General features: G+C 44.4%; 1 protein-coding gene across 1 annotated transcript in view; it reads left to right on the plus strand.

The window, feature by feature from the left end:
- LOC120019641 (arf-GAP with SH3 domain, ANK repeat and PH domain-containing protein 2-like) overlaps window positions 1–27,034 on the plus strand; it is a 53,595-nt gene that overhangs the window by 7,183 nt on the left and 19,378 nt on the right. The window contains exons 2-11 of the mRNA XM_038963000.1: window positions 16,006–16,078; window positions 17,357–17,502; window positions 19,807–19,881; window positions 20,222–20,271; window positions 21,116–21,245; window positions 22,092–22,177; window positions 22,317–22,392; window positions 22,895–22,981; window positions 24,726–24,826; window positions 25,210–25,279. Of these exons, the coding sequence (XP_038818928.1) occupies window positions 16,006–16,078; window positions 17,357–17,502; window positions 19,807–19,881; window positions 20,222–20,271; window positions 21,116–21,245; window positions 22,092–22,177; window positions 22,317–22,392; window positions 22,895–22,981; window positions 24,726–24,826; window positions 25,210–25,279 (894 nt within the window). The remainder of the gene's footprint in view (window positions 1–16,005; window positions 16,079–17,356; window positions 17,503–19,806; window positions 19,882–20,221; window positions 20,272–21,115; window positions 21,246–22,091; window positions 22,178–22,316; window positions 22,393–22,894; window positions 22,982–24,725; window positions 24,827–25,209; window positions 25,280–27,034) is intronic.

Raw genomic sequence — 27,034 nt, forward strand, 5'->3', positions numbered from 1 at the left:
TTTATCTTTGTTTCATAGTGTAGTATCTTTTTATTTAGTTTAGTCACATGATTTCTTAAATGGCAGTATGTTTGCCAATCAGTTGGGCTGTGTCAGTGTCAGCAAGCTGCACGTAACACCCTGCACCAGAGCTATGGTGTGTGGTGGATCACTATTTCATCTATCTAGTCTAGCTCAGAACAAAGCTCTAGCTCGACCTGGCTGTGTGGCTACCTGTACTGTACATCACTGCTGCATCCTGGGAGAGTCCCTGGGGCCTGTACTGGTGTTGGGCTGTTGCAACTGTCCAAGAATGTTATCTCTCTCTTTCATTCTCTTTCTTTTTATCCTTCCTCTCTCTGACTGCCCAGCCTGTTCCAGCTTGCTTGCTCCCATGCCTTCCTGGGCTGGGTGAGTGTCTGCCAGCCAGTCCATTGGGCTGCTGGGGCTGTGGGAAAACCAGAAGGCTATTTGTTTTCAAGTGTGCAGTCCTGCATGTACAGTACCAGTCAAAAGTTTGGACACACCTACTCATTCCAGAGTTTTTCTTTATTTTTACTATTTTCTACATTGTACAATAATAGTGAATACATCAAAACTATGAAATAAAACATATGGAATCATGTAGTAACCAAACATTTTTAAACAAATCTAAATATATTTGAGATTTGAGATTCTTCAAAGTAGCCACCCTTTGCCTTGATGACAGCTTTGCACACTCTTGGCATTCTCTCAACCAGCTTCACGGGGTAGTCACCTGGAATGCATTTCAATTAACAGGTGTGCCTTGATAATTTGTGGAATATCTTTCCTTATTAATGCATTTGAGCCAATCAGTTGTGTTGTGACAAGGTACGGTTGGTATACAGAAGATAGCCCTATTTGGTAGTAGACCAAGTCCATATTATGGCAAGAACAGCTCAAATAAGCAAAGAAAAACAACAGTCCATCATTACTTTAAGACATGAAGGCCAGTCAATCCGGAAAGTGTCAAGAACTTGGAAAGTTTCTTCAAGTGCAATCGCAAAGACCATCAAGCGCTATGATGAAACTGGCTCTCATGAGGACCACCACAGGAAAGGAAGCCTCAGAGTTACCTCTGCTGCAGAGGATACGTTTATTAGAGTTACCAGCCTCAGAGATTGCAGCCCAAATAAATGCTTCACCGAGTTAAAGTAACAGACACATCTCAACATCAACTGTTCAGAGGAGACTGTGTGAATCAGACCTTCGTGGTCGAATTGCTGCAAAGAAACCACTACTAAAGGGCACCAATAATAAGAAGACACTTGCTTGGGCCAATAAACACGAGCAATGGACATTAGACCGGTAGAAATCTGTCGTTTGGTCCGTTGAGTCCAAATTTGAGATTTTTGGTTCCAACCGCATTGTCTTTGTGAGACACAGATTAGGTGAATGGATGATCTCCGCATGTGTGGTTCCCACCGTGAAGCATGGAGGAGGAGGAGGTGTGATGTGTGGGGGTGCTTTGCTGGTGACACTGTCAGTGATTTATTTAGAATTCAAGGCACACTTAACCAGCATGGCTACCACAGCATTCTGCAGCGATACGCCATCCCATCTGGTTTGCACATTGTGGGACTATCATTTGTTTTTCAACAGGACAATGACCCAACACACCCCCTGGCTGTGTAAGGGCTATTTGACCAGGAAGGAGAGTGATGAAGTGCTGCATCAGATGACCTGGCCTCCACAATCACCTGACCTCAACCCAATTGAGATGGTTTGCCATGAGTTGGAACGCAGAGTGAAGGAACAGCAGCCAACATGTGCTCAGCATATGTGGGAACTCCTTCAGGACTGTTGGAAAAACATTCCAGGTGAAGCTGGTTGAGAGAATGCCAAGAGTGTGCAAAGCTGTCATCAAGGCAAAGGGTGGCTACTTTGAAGAATCTAAAAAATAAAATATATTTTGATTTGTTGAACACTTTTTAGGTTACTAGATGATTCCATATGTGTTATTTCATAGTTTTGATGTCTTCACTATTATTCGACAAAGTATAAAATAGTGAAAATAAAGAGAAACCCTTGAATGAGTCGGTGTGTCCAAACTTTTGACTGGTACTGTAAGTTGACCATTTTAAAGTGATTTTTACACTACTGAGTTCAACTGAGGCAAACCAAACTGTACTGAGCTAACCTGGTTACTCATCCACCATAGTTTCTAGAACCGGCAATGTGGAGTAAAAAATATCAGAGCCAGTGGAATTTGGTTTGGGTCTGCATGACAGTGTACAGAGGGTCTAAGACATTCATTCAAGGAGATGCTTTCGACACAGCAGTCTCATCAGGTCTGTCAGTTGGGGGCCTCCAGACACCCACCTGCACTGCTACTGTGATGTGCTGTGACTCAGAGGTAGAGTCACCCGAAGCTACATGTGATGATGACTGTAGGCTACATGTTTAGCTTCATGAGCAGATTTGAGTGTCCCCAGCATACACAGTCATCAGAATTTAGAGTTGGTCCAGTGATTCATCTAGGACAGGGGATCATGATATGCCTCTTTAGAATTATGAGCAAATGGCATTGAGAGGAGGAACTAAACCTTGAAAATGGCTAATTGAAAGGGAGAATTCTATCCTTACTGTGAGAACTGAACTGTTGGAAACTGGGAATATCCCCTTCTTTGTTCTGGATTCTAAAAGGCCCTCTCATGTTGTTTGTGTATCCACCCAAGAATATATAACTTAGTAATTACTGTACATATAAATTCACACAGGAATGACAAAATGTGTCAGTTGTAGGGCTGACCCCATTTCGTCGACTGGTTGATTGTTTGGTCAATAGGCTATTGGTCGACCGAGATTTCTTTAGTCAAGCAGTCACCATTTTTTTTCATGGTGCACAAGACACCTGTCTGATTTGTGCCTGTCTCAGTGGACTGATCATTGCAGAGGCCATGGGGACGGCACAGTCCATCACTCTAAGACATTTGATACTGAAATTGTATATGGTGTATTATGTCAAAATAATAGTGCAACACAAATACATATAATATTATTTGATAACAAATGCGCTTTCTCACGCCCTGGATGTGGTCGCTGCCCGTGGCTCTGAAACATAATATTCAGTGCGCAGTAGAATTGGCACCTTTCCTTATGATACTATGTGCATAATAGCAAAGTTGACCAGCATATTGGGATTGAGAACAATGCGGCAGAGGCAGCAGCAGCAGAGATGAGGAAACAGCCCTTGCCTTAAGCCCTATTCGGACGGGATTCGTTTTGCTGGGGGAGGTCGGGTAATGTAATTATATGCACAAACACAAAACACTACATCGGTCATTTTAGTCCCATCCGAATTTGCCATGGCAATAATTTGTACATGGCAAGAGTTTAAAAATTCTAGCCAGAATAACCTACTGTTTGGCGAACTCCAAGGTCCTCTGAAAGTACTAGTCCCGTGCGAATCGTAATCCCTGTGTTTTGAGAGAAATGTCTGAGTTTGACAGGTGTGGCTCACGATTTGAGCAAGGAAACAATAACTGATTTGATAAATTGAACAAAGTACTGCGCATAGCCTATATATGAAGGGCCAACATTTATCAACTTTCAAATCAAATCAAATTTGATTAGTCACATACACATGGTTAGCAGATGTTAATGCAAGTGTAGCAAAATGCTTGTGCTTCTAGTTCCGATGTGCAGTAATATCTAACAAGTAATCTAACAATTTCACAACAACTACCTTATACACACAAGTGTAAAGGAATGAATAAGAATATGTACATATAAATATATGGATGAGCGATGGCCTAACGGCATAGGCAAGATGCAGTAGATGGTATAGAGTACAGTATATACATATGAGATGAGTAATGTAGGGTATGTAAACATTATATAAAGTTTTTTACATCCAATTTTTAATTATTAAAGTGGCTAGAGATTTGAGTCAGTATGTTGGCACTCAATGTTAGTGATGGCTGTTTAACAGTCTGATGGCCTTGAGATAGAAGCTGTTTTTCAGTCTCTCGGTCCCAGCTTTGACACACCTGTACTGACCTCGCCTTCTGGATGAAAGCGGAGTGAATAGGCAGTGTCTCGGGTGGTTGTTGTCCTTGATGATCATTTTGGCCTTCCTGTGACATCAGGTGGTGTAGGTGTCCTGGAGGGCAGGTAGCTTACCCCCGGTAATGCGTTGTGCAGACCTAACTACCCTCTGGTGAGCCTTACGGTTGTGGGCGGCGCAGTTGCTGTACCAGGCGGTGACACAGCCCGACAGGATGCTCTCGATTAGAGGTCGACCAATTATGATTTTTCAACGCAGATACTGATACCGATTATTGGAGGACCAAAAAGCCGATACCAATTAATCGGTCGTTTTTTTTTGTATTTTTTTGTAATAATGACAATTCCAACAATACTGAATGAACACTTATTTTTATTTAATATAATACATCAATAAAATCAATTTAGCCTCAAATAAATAATGAAACATGTTCAATTTGGTTTAAATAATGCAAAAACAAAATGTTGGAGAAGAAAGTAAAAGTGCAATATGTGCCATGTAAGAAAGCTAACGTTTAAGTTCCTTGCTCAGAACATGAGAACATATGAAAGCTGGTGGTTCCTTTTAACATGAGTCTTCAATATTACCAGGTAAGAAGTTTTAGGTTGTAGTTATTATAGGAATTATAGGACTATTTCTCTCTATACGATTTGTATTTCATATACCTTTGACTATTGGATGTTCTTATAGGCACTTTAGTATTGCCAGTGTAACAGTATAGCTTCCGTCCCTCTCCTCGCTCCTACCTGGGCTCGAACCAGGAACACATCGACAACAGCCACCCTCGAAGCAGCGTTACCCAAGGAAAGCAAGGGGAACAACTACTCCAAGTCTCAGAGCGAGTGACGTTTGAAATGCTATTAGCGTGCACCCCGCTAACTAGCTAGCCATTTCACATCGGTTACACCAGCCTCATCTCGGGAGTTGATAGGCTTGAAGTCATAAACAGCGCAATGCTTGAAGCATTGCGAAGAGCTGCTGGCAAAACGCACAAAATTGCTGTTTGAATGAATGCTTACGATCCTGCTGGTGCCTACCATCGCTCAGTCAGACTGCTCTATCAAATCATAGACTTAATTATAACATAATAACACACAGAAATACGAGCCTTAGGTCATTCATATGGTCGAATCCGGAACTATCATCTCAAAAACAAAACATTTATTCTTTCAGTGAAATACGGAACCGTTCCGTATTTTATCTAACGGGTGGCATCCATAAGTCTAAATATTCCTGTTACATTGCACAACCTTCAATGTTATGTCATAATTACGTAAAATTCTGGCAAATTAGTTTGCAACGAGCCAGGCGGCCCAAACTGTTGCATATACCCTGACTCTGCGTGCAATGAACGCAAGAGAAGTGACACAATTTCACCTGGTTAATATTGCCTGCTAACCTGGATTTCTTTTAGCTAAATATGCAGGTTTAAAAATATATACTTCTGTGTATTGATTTTAAGAAAGGCATTGATGTTTATGGTTAGGTACACGTTGGAGCAACGACAGTCCTTTTTCGCGAATGCGCACTGCATCGATTATATGCAACGCAGGATACGCTAGATAAACTAGTAATATCATCAACCATGTGTAGTTAACTAGTGATTATGATTGATTGATTGATTGTTTTTTATAAGATAAGTTTAATGCTAGCTAGCAACTTACCTTGGCTTCTTACTGCATTCGCGTAACAGGCAGGCTCCTCGTGGAGTGAGGTGGAGGCAGGTGGTTAGAGCGTTGGACTAGTTAACCGTAAGGTTGCAAGATTGAATCCCCGAGCTGACAAGGTAAAAATCTATCATTCTGCCCCTGAACAAGGCAGTTAACCCACCGTTCCTAGGCCGTCATTGAAAATAAGAATGGGTTCTTAACTGACTTGCCTAGTTAAATAAAGGTGTAAAAAAAAACAACAACAAAAAAACAACAACAATCGTCCAAATCGGTGTCCAAAAATACCGATTTCCGATTGTTATGAAAACTTGATATCAGCCCTAATTAATCGGCCATTCCGATTAATCGGTCGACCTCTACTCTCGATTGTGCATCTGTAAAAGTTTGTGAGTGTTTTTAGGTGGCAAGCCAAATTTCTTCAGCCTCCTTAGGTTGAAGAGGCGCTGTTGCGCCTTCTTAACCACGCTGTCTGTGTGGGGGGACCATTTCAGTTTGTCTGTGATGTGTACACCCAGGAACTTAAAACTTTCCACCTTCTCCACTACTGTCCCGTCGATGTGGATAGGGGGGTGCTCCGTCTGCTGTTTCCTGAAGTCCACGATCATCTCCTTTGTTTTGTTGACGTTGAGTGAGTGTCACGCTCTGACCTTAGATATCTCTGTTTTCTTTGTATTTTAGTTAGGTCAGGGTGTGACGAGGGTGGGTATGCTAGTTTTTGTATTGTCTAGGGTTTTTGTATGTCTAGGTGGTGGCCTGATATGGTTGCCAATCAGAGGCAGCTGTTTATTGTTGTCTCTGATTGGGGATCATATTTAGGTAGCGATTTTCCCTTTTGTGTTCGTGGGTTCTTATTCTATGTTTAGTTGCCTGTCTGCACTATTCATATAGCTTCACGTTTCGTTTGTTTTGTTAGTTTGTTCAGTGTTCTTTCTTTAATAAAAGAATGTACGCATACCACGCTGCACCTTGGTCCGATCTTTATGACGAACGTGACAGAAGAACCCACCATAAATGGACCAAGCAGCGTGTTCAGGAGGAATGGACCTGGGAGGAGATTCTGGATGGAGCAGGACCCTGGACGCAGGCTGGGAGTATCGCCTTCCGAAGGAGGAAATAGAGGCAGCGAAAGCGGAATGGCGATATTACAAGGAGTTATACCAACGAGGTAGGCCACAGAAACCCCAAGAACATTTTTGGGGGGAGCACACGGAGCAGTCGGCGGAGCCGAGGAGCGAACCAGAGCCACTCAGGAAGTCGGATGAGGAGTTTGACGCAAGATTCCGGAGAGAGGTGCTAGCATTGAGAGCGCTGCAGAGCGGGCGTGCTGAGGTGCGTGTCATCAGCCCGGTGTCACCTGTACCGGTCCCACGCATCAGGTCTCCAGTGCACATTCATAGCCCAGTGCGTCCTGTGCTAGCTTCCCGCACTTGCCGGGCTGGAGTGAGCATCCAGTCAGGAAGGGTGGTGCTTCCTCTCCGCACTCGCCCTGAGGTGCGTGTCAGCCCGGTGCCACCTGTACCGGTCCCACGCATCAGGTCTCCAGTGCGCCTCCACAGTCCAGTAAGTCTTGTTCCTGCTCCTCGCACTCGCCCTGAGATGCGTGTCCTCAGCCCGGTACCACCAGTTCTGGCACCACGCATCAGGCTTCCAGTGCGCCTCCACAGTCCAGAGCTTCCGGCGACAGTTCCCAGTCCAGAGCTTCCGGCGACCGTTCCCAGTCGAGCTTCCGGCGACATTACCCAGTCCAGAGCTTCCGGCGACAGTACCCAGTCCAGAGCTTCCGGCGACCGTACCCAGTCCAGAGCTTCCGGCGACAGTTCCCTGTCCAGAGCTTCCGGCGACGTTTCACAGTCCGGAACCTCCAACGACGGGCCACAGTCCGGAACCTCCAACGACGGGCCACAGTCCGGAACCTCCAACGACGGGCCACAGTCCGGAACCTCCAACGACGGGCCACAGTCCGGAACCTCCAGCGACGGGCCACAGTCCGGAACCTCCAACGACGGTCCACAGTCCGGAACCTCCACCGACGGTCCACAGTCCGGAACCTCCACCGACGGTCCACAGCCAGGAATCTCCAGCGACGGTCCCCAGTCCGGGGTCTTCAGCGATGGTCCCCAGCCCGGGGTCTCCAACGCCGGTCCCCAGCCCGGGGTCTCCAACTCCGGTCCCCAGCCCGGGGTTTCCAGCGATGGTCCCCAGTCCGGGGTTTCCGGCGACGGTCCCCAGTCCGGGGCCTCCGCACCTTTGGAGGGGGGGGGGCGGGGGGTACTGTCACGCTCTGACCTTAGATATCTCTGTTTTCTTTATATTTTGGTTAGGTGTGACGAGGGTGGGTATGCTAGTTTTTGTATTGTCTTAATAGCCTACTGATTCCGTGAGCACCAAGCCGCATGCAATGGCTATATGTCGGATAAAGCAATTTCACCGATTTTTCTGTTTTTAATCTTTGCTATGCTGTAATAATCTTTAGAACAGACTGGTATTACTTATAATTGATTTAGTGTTGTTTACACTGTTCCAAACAAGCAGAAAAATTATATGTAATCTAACAGCACCTGTTTGTCACACTCAGCTCTCGCTCCTATACCCTCCTTTTTCTTGATCTCCTTCTTGTTGGTATTATTACAATTATTACGATCATCATTATAATAATAAGTAATATCTTTATCATTTGTAGGCTCTGTATAGTAGCCTTGTATAACCACCATCAAGCTGTAGGCCTAAGAGCGACTCCTGTTAAGTCTTAATACCGTAACTTACTTAGGCCTATATTTCAATATATATGCTACTGTATCAATCAATCATTCATTCGTTCATGCCGTCACACAGCATACGGTACATTCATGCTTTGAAATGTAATCAAGCATTTTAGTTGTAAATGAATTAACAAAGGGAGCTTTGAATAATTAGCCTAAACAATAAATAAGCCACAATTCACGAAAGCATGCAACTGTTTTTAGTTTGCTGTAATAAAGGCTTTATACAGTTGAAGTCAGAAGTTTACATACACTTATGTTGGAGTCATTAAAACTCATTTTTCAACCACTCCACAAATTTGTGTCCTCTGGTCTGATGAAACAAAAAAAGAACTATTTGGCCAAAATGACCATTGTTATGTTTGGAGGAAAAAGGGGGAGGCTTGCAAGAACACCATCCCAACCGTGAAGCACGGCGGTGGCAGCATCATGTTGTGGGGGTGCTTTGCTGCAGGAGGAACTGGTGCACTTCACAAAATAGATGGCATCATGAGAAAATGATGTGGATATATTGAAGCAACATCTCAAGACATCAGTCAGGAAGTTAAAGCTTGGTCGCAAATGGGTCTTCCAAATGGACAATGACCCCAAGCATACTTCCAAAGTTGTGGCAAAATGGATTAAGGACAACCAAGTCAAGGTATTGGAGTGGCATCACAAAGCACTGACCTCAATCCTATAGAAAATTTGTTGGCAGAACTGAAAAAGTGTGCGCGAGCAAGAAGGCCTACAAACCTGACTCAGTTACACCAGCTCAGTGTATGTATACTTCACTGGGAATGTGATGAAAGAAATAAAAGCTGAAATAATTCATACTCTCTACTATTATTCTGACATTTCACATTCTTAAAATAAAGTGGTGATCCTAATGGACCGAAGACAGGGACTTTTTTATGCGGATTAAATGTCAGGAATTGTGAAAAACTGAGTTTAAATGTATTTGGCTAAGGTGTATGTAAACTTCCGACTTCAACTGTATATATATATATATTTTTTTTTTAAAACACTTGTTTTTTTAGTGTTGTTTACAATGTTCCAAATGATCCGAAAAATAATAATATTGTGATCTAACAGCACCTGTTTGGCACACATAATACTCACGCAATGCTTGCTCCTATACCTTCCTTTTTCTTGATCTTCAGTGGTTTCCACAACTAAGTCAAATGTATTCCACAGATCTGACTTCCCCTTTCCCTCCTGAGCAACCAGTAACCATTCACCCATTTACATTTACATTACATTTAAGTCATTTAGCAGACGCTCTTATCCAGAGCGACTTACAAATTGATGCATTCACCTTATGATATCCAGTGGAACAACCATTTTACAATAGTGCATCTAAATCTTTTAAGGGGGGGGGGGGTTAGAAGGATTACTTTATCCTATCCTAGGTATTCCTTAAAGAGGTGGGGTTTCAGGTGTCTCCGGAAGGTGGTGATTGACTCCGCTGACCTGGCGTCGTGAGGGAGTTTGTTCCACCATTGGGGTGCCAGAGCAGCGAACAGTTTTGACTGGGCTTAGCGGGAACTGTACTTCCTCAGAGGTAGGGAGGCGAGCAGGCCAGAGGTGGATGAACACAGTGCCCTTGTTTGGGTGTAGGGCCTGATCAGAGCCTGAAGGTACGGAGGTGCCGTTCCCCTCACAGCTCCGTAGGCAAGCACCATGGTCATGTAGCGGATGCGAGCTTCAACTGGAAGCCAGTGGAGAGAGCGGAGGAGCGGGGTGACGTGAGAGAACTTGGGAAGGTTGAACACCAGACGGGCTGCGGCGTTCTGGATGAGTTGTAGGCGTTTAATGGCACAGGCAGGGAGCCCAGCCAACAGCGAGTTGCAGTAATCCAGACGGGAGATGACAAGTGCCTGGATTAGGACCTGCGCCGCTTCCTGTGTGAGGCAGGGTCGTACTCTGCGAATGTTGTAGAGCATGAACCTACAGGAACGGGTCACCGCCTTGATGTTAGTATTTCTTTTTCACGTCTTCCGCATCCATTTTGCGGTCAACATTACTGTGTTCGGAGTTTGTTGTAACCAATTTATTGATGTGATTTTGATAGGCTATAGGTCAGGCCCAATTGGTCACATGCATGCGATGTTTATGTTTCACATAAAGAGAGCTAGGGTTGAGGGAATATGGAATGTTTTTCATTGACAAAATTCAGATTTTCAGTCAGAAAGAAGTAAGAAACTAAATGGCTGAAATTATGTGGCAGCTTCAGCACAGACAGCGCAATAAACACTTGCTGGGCTGTGGTGCCTTTTCGCTGCAGTGGGGAGCGAGACAACGTCCGCCAGTCACACAGACACTCGCTGTCATATTTTATGACAGTGTGACCATCAGGCTCTTTCTTAATTATTTAATAAAACCGTGTGCTTAAAGCATCAGACAAGCTCAGTGCATACAGTGCCTTGCAAAACTATTCATCCCCCATGGCGTTTTTCCTATTTTGTTGCATTACAACCTGTAATTTAAATGGAATTTCATTTGGATTTCAAAAAAATAAAAAACGGAAAAGTGGTGCGTGCATATGTATTCACCTCCTTTGCTATGAAGCCCCTAAATAAGATCTGGTGCAACCAATTACCTTCAGAAGTCACATAATTAGTTCAATAAAGTCCACCTGTGTGCAATCTAAGTGTCACATGATCTGTCACATGATCTCAGTATATATACACCTGTTCTGAAAGGCCCCAGAGTCTGCAACACCACTAAGTAAGGGGCACCAGCAAGCAAGCGACACCAAACAGGTCAGGGACAAAGTTGTGGAGAAGCACAGATCAGGGTTGGGTTATAAAAAAAATATAAGAATCTTTGAACATCCCACGGAGCACCATTAAATCCATTATTAAAAAATTGAAAGAATATGGCAACACAACAAACTTGCCGAGAGAGGGCCGCCCACCAAAACTCACGGACCAGGCAAGGAGGGCATTAATCAGAGGGGCAACAAAGAAACCAAAGATAACCCTGAAGGAGCTGCAAAGCTCCACAGCGGAGATTGGAGTATCTGTCCATAGGACCACTTTAAGCCATACACTCCACAGAGCTGGGCTTTACGGAAGAGTGGCCAGAAAAAAATCATTGCTTAAAGAACAAAAAAAAGGCATGTGGGAGACTCCCCAAACATATGGAAGAAGGTACTCTGGTCAAATGAGACAAGAACTTAGCATTTTGGCCATCAAGGAAAACGCTATGTCTGGCGCAAAACCAACACCTCTCATCACCCCGAGAATACCATCACCACAGTGAAGCATGGTGGTGGCAGCATCATGCTGTGGGGATATTTGCTGTGGGGCGGCATGCTGTGGGGCGGCAGGGTGGCCTAGTGGTTAGAGCGTTGGACTAGTAACCGAAAGGTTGCAAGTTCAAATCCCCGAGCTGACAAGGTACAAATCTGTCGTTCTGCCCCTGAACAGGCAGTTAACCCACTGCTCCTAGGCCGTCATTGAAAAAAAATAAGAATTTGTTCTTAACTGACTTGCCTAGTTAAATAAAGGTAAAAATTTGTAAGTCGCTCTGGATAAGAGCGTCTGCTAAATTACGTAAATGTAAATATTTTTCATCCGCAGAGACTGGGAAACTGGTCAGAATTGAAGGAATGATGGATGGCGCTAAATGCAGGGAAATTCTTGAGGGAAACCTGTTTCAGTCTTCCAGAGATTTGAGACTGGGACGGAGGTTCACCTTACAGCAGGACAATGACCCTAAGCATACTGCTAAAGCAACACTTGAGTGGTTTAAGGGGAAACATTTAAATGTCTTGGAATGGCATAGTCAAAGCCCAGACCTCAATCCAATTGAGAATCTGTGATATGACTTAAAGATTGCTGTACACCAGCGGAACCCATCCAACTTGAAGGAGCTGGAGCCGTTTTGCCTTGAAGAATGGGTCAAAGTCCCAGTGGCTAGATGTGCCAAGTTTATAGAGACATACCCCAAGAGACTTGCAGCTGTAATTGCTGCAAAAGGTGGTTCTACAAAGTATTGACTTTGGGGGGGTGAATAGTTATGCCCGCTCAAGTTTTCAGTTTTTTTGTCTTATTTCTTGTTTGTTTCACAATTTTTTTTATTTTGCATCTTCAAAGTGGTAGGCATGTTGTGTAAATCAAATGATACAAACCACCAAAAAATCTATTTCAATTCCCGGTTGTAAAGCAACAAAATAGGAAAAATGCCAAGGGAGGTGAATACTTTCGCAAGCCACTGTATGGAGTTGGTTTTATTCAAACACACTAAGTTGTGTCTGTCTATATATGGAAAATACGTTTCAACATGGTCGAAAGTACAGAACGACTCTTGGTCGGTCAAGATTTTGTTTAGTCGGGGACTGCCCTAGCAGTTGAATGAGTTCATGAGCTCAACTTCCCTTGAAAAATAGTTTGCCCTACAGCAAATTCTGTCGAATCAAAAGAATTTGCAAAAAACAATCAGATTTCGACAGAAATATGGCTGAGACGCAAAGAAAGTTCAAGGAGAGGGGGTACAAAAATGATCAGATTAATATTGCCATTGAGGAAATTCAAAACAAAACGAGACATGACCTTTTTCAAGGGCAGTCTCGTGAAAAGACGCATTCTTGCATTCTAACTACCCGCTATTCAAAGCGCTCTGAACAAATTAAGGGAATCGTTCACAAACATTGGCACATTCTAAAATCCGATGATAGTCTCGGTAATGTGTTTTCGGACCTTCCCTTGGTCGTATTCTCGCGGGGCAGAAATCTCAGAGACCAATTGGTACACTCTGATTTACCACCCCAAGATATTCCTGAACAACGTCTATTTGTGCCCCTACTGGATGGAAATTACAAGTGTAATGGCTGTGCTCAATGCAATGGCACTTATAAATGCAGATCCTTCAAACACCCACAAACAGGGAAATCGATCCCAATCAAAGGTGTTATTACGTGCTCCACTAAGGCAGTTATTTATCTTATAACTTGTCCTTGTGGTAAAAATGATGTGGGTAAAACAAAGAGCGAATTAAAAGTACGTATCTCAGAGCATCGTAGCACCATAACGTGCAAAAACTTGACTTACCCAGTTGTGGCTCACTTTTTGGAGGCAGGCCACTCGATTTCGTCTCTGCGTTATATTGGCATCGAACATGTCACCCTCCCTAGGAGAGGGGGTGACCTTGATAATTTATTGTTAAAACGAGAGGCTGCCTGGATCTTTAACTTAAAGACCCTTGCTCCCTTCGGTCTCAACGTAGACTTTGATCTGAAGCCATTCTTGTGATTATTGTGACTTTGCCATTGCAATTGTTTGTAAGCTTGTGTAGTCTAAAATGAATCTATGATCGTATGCTATCCATTTGTTTTTTGTATGCTGTTCTTTATATGCCATTTTAATATTTGAGAATTAACCAATGATATTAGCCTCTTGGCCATGATTACAGACACCTGTGTGTCTTTTGACACTATATAAACGAGTCATCCCGCAGTGTTTGTGATTATACCCTGATGAAGACAGCTTGTCTTTCGAAACGTTGGATGTAACATTTTTGCATCTGAGCTCCTAGAGTGTGCGGCTCTCCTTTATTTTCGAATGAGCTCATCTACCTAATTAATGTGTTTCTATATTATAGTTCAATAGGCCATTATAGTACTGTACCACCTGATCTCCACAGTTCCTAAGTGCGGTTTTCCCACAAAGCATTTCATTTGTTTCTACAGCCTCTCTAAGGTTTCTGACCTTCATATCAGAACCTGCGTCCCAAACGGCACCCTATATTCCCTATATAGTGCACTACGTTTAACCAGAGCCCAATGGGCCCTGATCAAAAGTAGTGCACTACATGGGGAATATGGTGCCATTTGGACCTCACACAGAGTGGCTGCCTGTCACTGTAGCATTAGTACTATGGTTGAGCAGGCAGGCGTGGGCTTGGCTGGCACGTTGCCATGTCTGAGTTGTTACTGTCTAAACAGTAGGGCTGGGCTCAGGGCAGCATGACCATACTTCTCTAATCTCAAGGAAATTCAACCATATAGTGACTAAGGGCTGGGCTATGAATTGTGTGTGTGTGTTTGTGTGTGGGCTGGGAGAGAGAAGAGAGGGATACTGTATAGAGGGAAATGGAGTAGTGACAGTAGCTCTGTAACGGTGTTCCTCCTCCTCTTCATACGAAGAGGAGGAGTAGTGATTCGACCAAGACGCAGCGTGATACTTCGACATATTTTAATAGGCACGACAAAACAACGAAGACAAAAAACGAACTATACTTGAATTAACTAACAAAATAACAAAACGAATGTAGACAAACCTGGACGTAAGAACTTACATGTAACACGAAGAACGCACGAACAGGGAAATGACTACATAAAATACCGAACGAACAAAATGAACAAACAAACCGAAACAGTCCCGTATGGTGCAACATAGACAGACACTAACACAGGAGACAACCACCCACAACAAACAGTGTGAAAATACCTACCTTAATATGACTCTCAATCAGAGGAAATGAAAACCACCTGCCTCTAATTGAGAGCCATATCAGGTCACCCTTAAACCAACATAGAAACAGAAAACATAGACTGCCCACCCAAACTCACGTCCTGACCAACTAACACATACAAAAACTAACAGAAAACAGGTCAGGAACGTGACATAACCCCCCCCTTAAGGTGCGAACTCCGGGCGCACCAGCACAAAGTTTAGGGGAGGGTCTGGGTGGGCATCTGACCACGGTGGTGGCTCAGGCTCTGGGCGAGGTCCCCACCCCACCATAGTCAATCCCAGCTTACGTTTCCCCCTTAGAATGACCACCCTCATCTTACACCCACTTAATTTAAATGTTAACCTTAAGATAAGGGGCAGCACCAGGACAAGGGGCAGCACCGGGATAGAGAGATAGCTCAAGACCGAGAGGTAGGTCAGGATAGAGAGGTAGCTCAGGATAGAGGGGCAACTCCGGACTGAAGGGCAGCTCCGGACAGAGAGACAGCTCTGGACTGAGGGACAGTTCTGGATCAATGGCAGCTCTGGGCTGAGGGGCAGCTCATGACTGGCTGACGGCTCTGGACGCTCATGGCTAGCTGACGGCTCTGGACGCTCATGGCTAGCTGACGGCTCTGGACGCTCATGGCTGGCTGACGGCTCTGGACGCTCATGGCTGGCTGACGGCTCTGGACGCTCATGGCTCGCTGACGGCTCTGGCAGATCCTGTCTGGTTGGCGGCTCTGGCAGATCCTGTCTGGTTGGCGGCTCTGGCAGATCCTGTCTGGTTGGCGGCTCTGGCAGATCCTGTCTGGTTGGCGGCTCTGGCAGATCCTGTCTGGTTGGCGGCTCTGGCAGATCCTGTCTGGTTGGCGGCTCTGGCAGATCCTGACTGTCCTGACTGACGAATGGCTCTAGCGGCTCCTGACTGACTAACGGCTCTGACGGCTCGGGACAGACGGGCGGCTCTAATGGCTCGGGACAGACGGATGGCTCAGACGGCGCTGGGGAGACGGATGGCTCAGACGGCGCTGGGGAGACGGATGGCTCAGACGGCGCTGGGGAGACGGATGGCTCTTTCTCTATACCTGCCTTACTGATCTTCCCCTTTGTGCTCTCTCCCCTAGGCTCTAGACGTAGACCGAGGAGTACTTTCCAAGATCAAGAAGTCTGTCAAGGCCATAAACAACTCTGGCCTGGGTGAGTACAGCACAAAGCAACACAGCATAGTACAGTACACCACTGTGCTTTACAGTATAGTAGGCCAGGCCTATAGTATTATACATTACAGTACAGTGAGTCAGTCCTGGTATACACTTTCCATATACTGTATACTGTTATAGCATATATATCACTACACCCACTCAAGTTTCACACCTTTTTGTTTACGTGCTAACCTCAGAACTTTTTAGTTGTGCAGCGTGTTGGTATATCTCAAGATATTACACAGTAATCTCTTGTACTTTTCAGTGTTTGGTGCAGCGCCCTCTTGTTTTCATTGACCTCTCAATGCTCCTTAAACTACAATAGACTTTACTGTATTGACACTGACACAGATTGGAGCGATTGCAGTGTTTCACCTACCATTGAACATGTTGATCTCTCAGAGGATCTGGATCTTGATTTTGGGGGGCCTTCCCACGCCACCTGGAAATTGAAGGTGAAGTGTAACCTTGAAGGGCGAAGTGTTTGAAGAAGGTGAAGTGTAACCTTGAAAGAGCGAGTGAGGCAGAGAATGAGAGGGATATCACCTCTCCACATTCCTCCCATTCCACACACCTGTCCCAGCAGGCCAAAGGAACAGAGGTGTTGCTCTTGTAACTCCAGTCCTTCCTATAATACGGTATATTAAGCGTCCCTAGACCCAGGCCTTTTCTCTCCATGACTGGCCCTCTCCACCCTTCACCCAGTCCACAGACCTTCCAGTGTAGTCCCAGTTCTGAGTCATAATTCTGGGGTGTTTTTGAAACGGATCAGGAGTTGGTAATCATGGCTCTAATCGAGTGTGATCTGCACATGCTGGAAATACCTTAGTGCTTGCTTTGGTTTGGAGCTGCTGTGTAAACTAAGCTCTTAGTTTGTTACACACACTTCGCACGCCCTTACATGCTGTTCATTGTTAAGAAGAGGCCGTGTCAGAATGGCTTCATTAGCCTGGTCCCGGATCTGTTTGTGCTGTCTTGTCAACTCCTATGGTCAATTACCTTCCTCAAGCTTATTGGTGATTATTCATAGATAAAGCTTTTCCATTTTATAGGTCAGGTCAACTTAGAAACATGGACAGTATCACAGAGATGTGAAATGTCCACTAAAAAGTCACAGGATTGCATAGCATAGAGGATAATATGAATATGGGAGTCTGTGTAGAGCCACTTGTATTGTTTTTTAATGACGTAAAGTGTGTTGTGATGACCCATTACTTAAACTCTGGTTCGACTTGACTACTGACTGCAAGTGACCGCCGTGTGTGTTTCCCAGCCCACTTTGACAACGAGGAGCAGTACATCCAGTCTATGGAGAAGTTTGGGGACAACTGTGTCTGTAGAGAGGACCCTGAGGTGGGCTCAGCCTTCCTCAAGTTTGCCGTCTTTACCAAAGAGCTCACAGCCCTCTTCAAGAACTTGGTGAGACCCCACCACACATGCACACACACACACACACACACACACACACAGAGCTATACACTGTCACATACTGTGTCTCTACCTCCTTTCTCTCTACACCTCTCAAATACCTCCATTTTGGCCCTTATTCATCGTTTTTATCTGCCCTTTCATTTGACCTGTCGCAAACATGCGTGTGGAGTGTACACTTTTGAAGATATCTAGACCTATTTAAGACTATGTAACGGGCAGAACTTGCTTTTTAAGACATTGTGCAAGAAGAGGTTGAGTGCTCAGTTGCTAATTTCATAGTGTGAATTGTTAGTGTTTCCTTCACACCTTGTGATGGGTGACTTGTGAAGAGTTAAAGGCTTTCTTGAACAGAGTAGCCTCTCTGTCAATTCAAATTCAATTTAAGGGGCTTTATTGGCATGGGAAACATATGTTAACATTGCCAAAGCAAGTGAAATAGATAATAAACAAAAGTGAAAAAAACTGTTAAAAATGAACAGTAAACATTACACTTACAAAAGTTCCAAAAGAATAAAGACATTTCAAATGTGAAATTATGTCTATATAGAGTGTTGTAATGATGTGCAAATTGTTAAAATACAAAAGAGAAAATAAATAACAGAAATATACAGTGCCTTGCAAAAGTATTCATCCCCCTTGGCATTTTTCCTATTTTGTTGCATTACAACCTGTAATTTAAATGGATGTTTATTTGGATTTCATGTAATGGACATACACAAAATAGTCCAAATTGGTGAAATGAAGAAAAAAAACTTGTTTCAAAAAATTCCCACCCAAAATAATTGAAAGGTGGTGTGTGCATTTGTTATGAAGCCCCTAAATAAGATCTGGTGCAACCAATTACCTTCAGAAGTCACATAATTAGTTAAATAAAGTCCACTTGTGTGCAATCTAAGTGTCACATGAGCTGTCACATGATCTCAGTATATATACACCTGTCCTGAAAGGCCCCAGAGTCTGCAACACCACTAAGCAAGCGGCACCATGAAGACCAAGGAGCTCGCCAAACAGGTCAGGGACAAAGTTGTGGAGAAGTACAGATCAGGGTTGGGTTATAAAACAATATCAGAAACTTTGAACATTCCACGGAGCACCATTAAATCCATTATAAAAAATTGAAAGAATATGGCACCACAACAAACCTGCCAAGTTAGGGCCGCCCACCAAAACTCGCAGACCAGGCAAGGAGGGCATTAATCAGAGAGGCAACAAAGAGACCAAAGATAACCCTGAAGGAGCTGCAAAGCTCCACAGCGGAGATTGGAGTATCTGTCCATAGGACCACTTTAAGCCGTACACTCCACAGAGCTGGCCTTTACGGAAGAGTGGCCAGAAAAAAAGCCATTGCTTAAAGATAAAAATAAGTAAACACGTTTGGTGTTCGCCAAAAGGCATGTGAGAGACTCCCAAAACATATGGAGGAAGGTCCTCTGGTCAGATGAGACAAATATTTAGCATTTTGGCCATCAAGGAAAATGCTATGTCTGGCGCAAACCCAACACCTCATCACCCCGAGAATACCATCCCCATCATGCTGTGGGGATGTTTTTCACCGGCAGAGACTGGGAAACTGATCAGAATTGAAGAAATGATGTACGGTGCTAAATGCAGGGAAATTCTTGAGGGAAACCTGTTTCAGGCTTCCAGAGATTTGAGACTGGGTTGGAGGTTCACCTTACAGCAGGACAATGACCCTAAGCATACTGCTAAAGCAACACTCGAGTGGTTTAAGGGGAAACATTTAAAGGTCTTGGAATGGCATTGTCAAAGCCCAGACCTCAATCCAATTGAGAATCTGTGGTATGACTTAAAGATTGCTGTACACCAGCGGAACCCATCCAACTTGAAGGAGCTGGAGCAGTTTTGCCTTGAAGAATGGGCAAAAATCCCAGTGGCTAGATGTGCCAAGCTTATAGAGACATACCCCAAGAGACTTGCAGCTGTAATTGTTGCAAAAGGTGGCTCTACAAAGTATTGACTTTGGGGGGGGGTGAATAGTTATGCCCGCTCAATTTTTCAGTTTTTTGTCTTCTTTTTTTGTCTGTTTCACAATAAAAAATATTTTGCATCTTCAAAGTGTTAGGCATGTTGTGTAAATCAAATGATACGAACCCCCACAAAAAATATATTTCAATTCCAGGTTGTAAGGCAACAAAACAGGAAAAATGCCAAAAGGGAGGTGAATACTTTCTCAAGCCACTGTAGGTTGTATTTACAGTGGTGTTTGTTCTTCACTGGTTGTCCACACTTCACTCTAACTCTGTCTGTCTGTCCGCCTGTCTGTGTTTGCAGCTGCAGAACATGAACAATATCATCACCTTCCCCTTAGACAGTCTGCTGAAAGGAGACCTGAAAGGGGTCAAAGGGGTAGGTATACTATATGTGTTATTAAATGTGATCAATCACAGTGTTTTACCATAACAAGTCAGAACATGTGTTTTACAATACCAGTCAGAACAAGAGGTAGGGAGTAGGCCTGTCCCATGCTAGTCGTTTTGAACACACATAGCCACAGGATTGTCCTACTAATTCCTATCCCCAGCCTTTTAAGGAATGCCTTGTAAATGACTTCATGAGCAAAGTCCATGTGACTGACCTTTAACCTTTAAATGTAAATCACAGTTTATAGTCAGTTTAATATTCATGACTTAAACTAATGTCATGTGTCTCTCCCGTGTAATAATACTGTTATGTTCCTTTTCAACAGGATCTGAAAAAGCCTTTTGATAAAGCCTGGAAAGATTACGAAACGAAACTGTGAGTTAGAGCCACTTTATTTTCGCAAGTTTACAACTCCCTACGTTTTACCGCCACCACTGCAGCGGTTTGAGTTCCAAACAAAAGCACCACCACTTGATGTGTGTGGGTTGAACCTAAATGAATGATTATAGCTTACGAGCACAAGGAAAAGAGGGGGGCCATAAGCTGCCACCACCATGAGGTTGCATGTGGGTTCAGTTTAACAACAAATATAAAGGGAAAACAATGGAAGCTAGTAAAAGGTCAACTGCTGCTATTCCTAAAACAGCTGACAGACAGACCCTTAGGAGAGAGAATGAGACTAGGCCTACAATAGCCGCACTTGCTTCCTGTTTGTATGTGAATACTCTGTCCCTCTGAGGTTATTTTAGTGTCAAATGAACTATGGTATGGACAGACAAGGGGTTTACTTTACTGCAGTTATACGGTACATGTCCCTAGTCCCTACATAATCTTTTCATTTTCAAAATGACAGGCATGAAAGACATGTTTCGAAAGATTATTAGAAGTTACTTAACATAGGTAGAGATCATTCTAGTTCACTGTATGAGGTCTTGGCGGGTAATTTAAGAGTTAATAGTTTACTAAAGATTAATGCCTTGTGCAAACAAACTCCTGTGGCGTAGTCATAGAGCCTTTGGGTTGATGTGAGTGACCATGGTGGTTCGAATTCACGAATGAGAACGGTGTAATAACTCTTGACATAAACTGAGGAGAGTAAATATTGTTATCGCGTGCAGCTGCTTGCTATGAGTTAATTAGTGAATGATTTTCCTTCTTCATCCATTCATGCTGTGCTTCACCAGCATCAGCATCACTGTGACCTCTGTGTTCCCTGCAGCACTAAGATAGAGAAGGAGAAGAAGGAGCATGCTAAGCAGCATGGGATGATACGGACAGAGTTCAGTGGAGGAGAGATCGCTGAGGAGATGGAGAAGGAGAGACGCCTCTTCCAGTTCCAGATGTGCGAGGTGAGAGGGTGTGTACCACTGGCCAGGTCCCAGTTCTGTTTCGCTGGCATCACAATTCTTTTCACTGATTTCACCTTTATTTAACCAGGTAGGCCCGTTGAGAACAAGTTCTCATTTACAACTGCGACCTGGCCAAGATAAAGCAAAGCAGTGTGACACAAACAACAACACAGAGTTACACATGGAATAAACAAGCGTACAGTCAATAACACAATAGAACATTTTTTTAAAGTCTATATACAGTGTGTGCAAATGGCGTGAGGAGGTAAGGCAATAACTAGGCCATAGTAGCGAAGTAATTAAAATTGAGCAAATTAACACTGGAGTGATAGATGTGCATATGATAATGTGCAAGTAGAAATACTGGTGTGCAAAAGAGCAGAAAAGTACATTTAAAAAAGCAATATGGGGATGAGGTAGGTAGATTGGATGGGCTATTATGACCATGGGTATTGGCTATAATGTGATGGACGTGACTGTTCTTGCTTAACAGTAGAGCTTCCTTCAGTGTCCCTGTCCCCTTACTGGGCCCGACAAGTGATCCTCTATTTACATGAACCTTTTTCAGTCATTTAGCAGGTGCTCTTATCCAGAGCAGCGTACAGTTAGTGCATGCATCTTAAGATAGCTAGGTGGGACAACCACAACATCTTAGCCAGTTGTGAAGGGTGAAAAGTGACCAATTCAGTAGCGCGAGTGGAGACATTTCAACACCTGGGGAGTGAGGTTACTGTACGATCTAACTCAGTTACATATAGAGCACAAACCGATCTGGGATCAGGCCAGTGCACCACCTCATCCTACCTCTCTGTGGCCATTACTAACTGTGTGTTATTCTGTCTCCAGTATCTTCTAAAAGTGAATGAAATCGAAACGAAAAAGAGGGTCGACTTCCTCCAGAACCTCATCAAATATTTCCACGCCCAGTGCAAGTATGTCATTTTCATTTATTTGGGGATTTCACATGATCAATGTTTAATTGCTGGCTTTGTCTTTTGTAGGAGGGCAAATGCTTGACCTGTCTTGACTCTTAAAATTCCTGTTCTGTGTTTGTTTCCTCTCTCCTCACAGCTTCTTCCAGGATGGGCTAATCGCAGTGAATAGCCTCAAACCTTCCATAGAGAAACTGGCGAGAGACTTGATTACAGTGAGCCACTCTGTCGACCTCTATCGTTATCCTTTCCTGGTTTAATGCGCACACCGCATTTCTCACCAAATGCTTGATAAGCATTTTCCCTAACAATGTTAGCCCAATGCTTGTTCAAAGTTTATATAGTGTCAGTTTGAGTCTCCACAGGCCAGGAGGCAGTTCCAACACTGCTTTATAAAAAAGAGATGGAATGTTTTATTTTCATTTCCTTGAACTGAGTGTTTGGGTTGATTGTGCCGAAGTGGGTCTGAGTTGGTCTGAGAGGGGTTTTCTCTCTATCTCCGAGGCTGCTTCACAAATGGCACTCTATTCCCTATTTAGTGCACCTCTTTTGACCAAGGCCCTTAGAGCTTCTGTCAAAAGTAGTAAACTATATAGAGAAGAGGGTGTCATTTGAGACTCATCCATATTTTATAATATTCTCTTTGGTAGTTGCCCTGGTTTCACTGCCTGTCGGTCAATAATGTGTCTTTTGACTCTCCCACGTCCTGTTTCTCAGATCAAACAGACCCAAGATGGAGAGAGGAAACAGCTGAGTCAGCTCAGAGACGTGCTCAAGTCCTCCCTGCTGTCTGAACAGAAAGAGGTGAGCTCTTAATGACTGGAGTAAGAAGTGGCGGTGATTTAGAATCACACTCTCGTGAGGAGGTAGCCCTGCCTGCGACTTAAAACCAGTGTCACCTTTGGTCCAAGAGGGAATTTCCTCTTGGTATTAGTAGGAGACCGGTGTTTTTTTTATTTAACTAGGCAAGTCAGTTAAGAACAAATTGTTATTTACAATGACGGCCTACACCGGCCAAACCTTAAACTGGGCAACACTGGGCCAATTGTCCTCCGCCCTATGGGACTCCCAATCACGTCCGGTTGTGATACAGCCTGGAATCGAACCAGGGTCTGTAGTGACACCTCTGGCACTGAGATGCAGTGCCACTCGGGAGCCCACCAGTTACATAACCTTGGTAGCAGAGAGGAAGGGACCTAATCCAATTACTTGTATCAATAATTTCTCCAGACCAGTTCTTGTACATATACTGTAATGTATTTTGTCTTACCTGTCTTGTCATAGCAAAATAGGAAAAGACACTAGTTCTACCTTAACAAACCTGTAGTTTACTACAGGGTTATAGATGACTGGTCTTATGTGTCGTGTCACTTGGCTCGTGACTTACAGTTACAATGCAATAGACAGATGATGGTTACCACCAGTGGCTAGGAGAGGGAATGTGTGCTTTCTTGGTGAACTTTTGCTCTTTCCCCAATCAAGCCTTTTTTTTCTCCTTGAACCTCGATTTTGCTGAAGGTATACCTATATAGTGCACTACTGTTGACCAGGGTCCATAGGGCTCTTCACTATGTAGGGAGTATGGTGACACAGCCATAATCAATATTCTTAACCACAGAGAGGATTTGAAGGGAATAGAAACAGCTTCCAGACAGTTAAATGTCAGGCTTGGCAGCACACTAGTCTGACATTTTGTAATCTCTTCAGAATGCACTGTATTTACTCTCCATGCAAATCTCTATGGCTTACAAACTCTATTTGAATACAGCGAAACAAGGCTGAGGCTTACTGAAGCAATGCTGGCTCTCTTACTGAACCAAAAGGTGTTAAGTGGCCTTGCTTCCTATATGGCCGTCAAAAAGGAATGTGAGGCCTCCCGGGTGGCGCAGTGGTCTAGGGCACTGCATCGCAGCGCTAGCTGTGCCACCAGAGTGTCTGGGTTTGCGCCCAGGCTCTGTCGCAGCCGGCCGCGACCGGGAGGTCCGTGGGGCGACGCACAATTGGCCTAGCGTCGTCCGGGTTAGGGAGGGTTTGGCCAGTAGGGATATCCTTGTCTCATCGCGCTCCAGCGACTCCTGTGGCGGGCCGGGCGCAGTGCGCGCTAACCAAGGGGGGCGGGTGCACGGTGTTTCCTCCGACACATTGGTGCGGCTGGCTTCCGGGTTGGAGGCGCGCTGTGTTAAGAAGCAGTGCGGCTTGGTTGGGTTGTGCTTCGGAGGACGCATGACTTTCGACCTTCGTCTCTCCCGAGCCCGTACGGGAGTTGTAGCGATGAGACAAGATAGTAATTACTAGCGATTGGATACCACGAAAATTGGGGAGAAAAGGGGGTAAAATAATAAAATAAAATAAAAAATAAAAATAAAAAAAGGAATGTGCTTCAAAGCACCTTCATTTTTAGCAATGTAGAGTAGTGTAGGCCTTCAGAAGAGGAGGCTGAAGAAACAGGATTTGGATGAATGTCTGAGCATGAGACTTATATATTTGTTCTGTACGTGTGTGTGCGCGTGCGTGCGTGCGTGCACGTGTGTTTGTTCCTGTGTATTAGGACTCCCAGGCCAAACAGACTGGCTACAGCCTTCATCAGCTCCAGGGGAATAAGGCCTATGGCACGGATTGCTGTGGAATTCTCTATAAGAGGAGCGAGGGGTGAGTGTATGACCAATATGATCTCTGGTCAGACGCAAGAACAGCTGTTTATTCCCCCGGCAAAGGCAGGGAAATGTAGTTTGACTCGCGGTGGTGGGGAACCCACTGTGGACACCTTGCACTTGCAAGGTGATCAGCGATAGGGTGATATGATGTCCTCTAGGCATACATGATTCCATTTGCTGCTCGGGAAATGGTGTGGTTGAAGATGTGGATTGGTCATCTAGGTTATTTGAATCAGCTGTGTAGTGCCAGGGCATAAACCAAAACGTGCACCCAGGGAGGCCCCAGGACCAAGTTTGGGAAACCCTGCTCTAGGAGAACATGTATAGAGAAGTGTTGTAGTGTCATAATGAATATGATCTCTCCCTTCTCTTCTTCAGCCTGAGGAAAGTGTGGCAGAAGAGGAAGTGTTCTGTGAAGAACGGGTTCCTGACCATCTCCCATGGAACGGTAAGAGACTTCCTTTCCTGTTTCTGTCTTCTCCTATTGGTCACTCACTTTCCTTCATACCTTGCCGTTATGCATGCTGCTTGTACATACTGCATGTCAGCCGGTGTAATTCAATACGGTCTGCGGACGACAATGTGGACGACGAAGCACAATTACATTTGTTGTTGTTGATGAAGAGCCAGACGACATGTTAAGACAGAGCAAGAAGAAGGTGAAAAGAAAGAGTGTGTACTTTTTTTTACCCCCTTTTCTCCCCAATTGGTAGTTACAGTCTTGTCCCATCGCTGCAACTTCCATACGGACTTGGGAGAGGCGAAGGTCGAGAGCCATGTGTCCTACGAAACACGACCCCGCCAAGCCGCACTACTTCATGACACACTGCCCGCTTAACCCAGAAGCCAGCCGCACCAATGTGTCGGAGGAAACACTGTACAGCTGGCGATCAAAGTCAGCTTGCAGGAGCCAGGCCAGCCACAAGGAGTTGCTAGAGCGCGATGGGACATGGACATCCCAGCCTGGCCAGACCCTCGCCTAACCCGAATGACGCTGGGCCAATTGTGCGCCGCTTCATGGGTCTTCTGGTTGCAGTCCTGGTCCCGGCTGCAACACAGCCCGGTATCAAACCCGGATCTGTAGTGACACGTCTAGCACTGCAATGCATTGCCTTAGACCACTGCGCTACTCGGGAGGCCTAGAATTTCAATCTTCGATTGGACTCTTTTTTTTCGTCGGCAGGTGGGGTGATTTCTGTATTAACGCTTGACTGGATTCCTGCTGTGCACAGGGTTTTCTCTTTCTTTTTCGACTGGATTTCTGTTGACCTCTTCTAGGAATCCAATCACAAACGGCTACAAGTTCTTTCGTGCATGACATTCCTCTTGACAACATTCCCCTAATGTCAAAACATCATTAATCCTAATGGCATAGCATTGTCTCAGTTGTGATTAGGGCTGTAACGGTGACCGTATTACCGCCACACCGGCGGTCACGAGTCATGATGGCAGTCAAATTCCACTAGATCATTTAGTCATGGTAATTAAGCTTCTCCAAGCTCTGATGCTGCTGATGGTCATTAGTAGCCTACCAAACTTCCTAACTGCCTGGTACTCAGCACTCTATCAATGCAAATGTAATCGAGAATGTAATCAAACACTTCAGGAGATGAGCTCAGGTTGCGCAACATTTCTATAGGCTATGCAATTGCTTGAGAAAAAAGCGGAATGGCCTCTAATAAAAAGAGGAGGATCCCATCAGCTTTCTATAGACTAGGCCTACTATATTTATTTCTCAACTTTCCTAATATTAGGCACATTGCTTCTCTTTACAACAGGAGTATAGCCTACCTGGCTGGCATGAAAATGAACCACGAGAAAAGCGTCCTCCATTCGCTATTTTAAGTGCATAGATGTATTTTTTATTTTATTTTATTTAACTTTTATTTAACTAGGCAAGTCAGTTAAGAACAAATTGTTATTTACATTGATGGCCTACCAAAAGGCAAAAGGCCTTCTGCGGGGACGGGGGCCTGGGATTAAAAAATAAATACAATATAAATATAGGACAAACACACATCATAACAAGAGAGACAACACAACACTACGTAAAGACAGACCTAAGACAACAACATTGCAAGGCAGCAACACATGACAGCACAGCATGGTAGAAACACAACATAACAACAACATGGTAGCAACACAACATGGTAGCAGCACAAAACATGGTACTGTCACGATCTTTCAAGATCGAACCCAGAAG

Source organism: Salvelinus namaycush, chromosome 24 (assembly GCF_016432855.1).
Source record: "Salvelinus namaycush isolate Seneca chromosome 24, SaNama_1.0, whole genome shotgun sequence".
Classification (NCBI taxonomy): domain Eukaryota; kingdom Metazoa; phylum Chordata; class Actinopteri; order Salmoniformes; family Salmonidae; genus Salvelinus; species Salvelinus namaycush.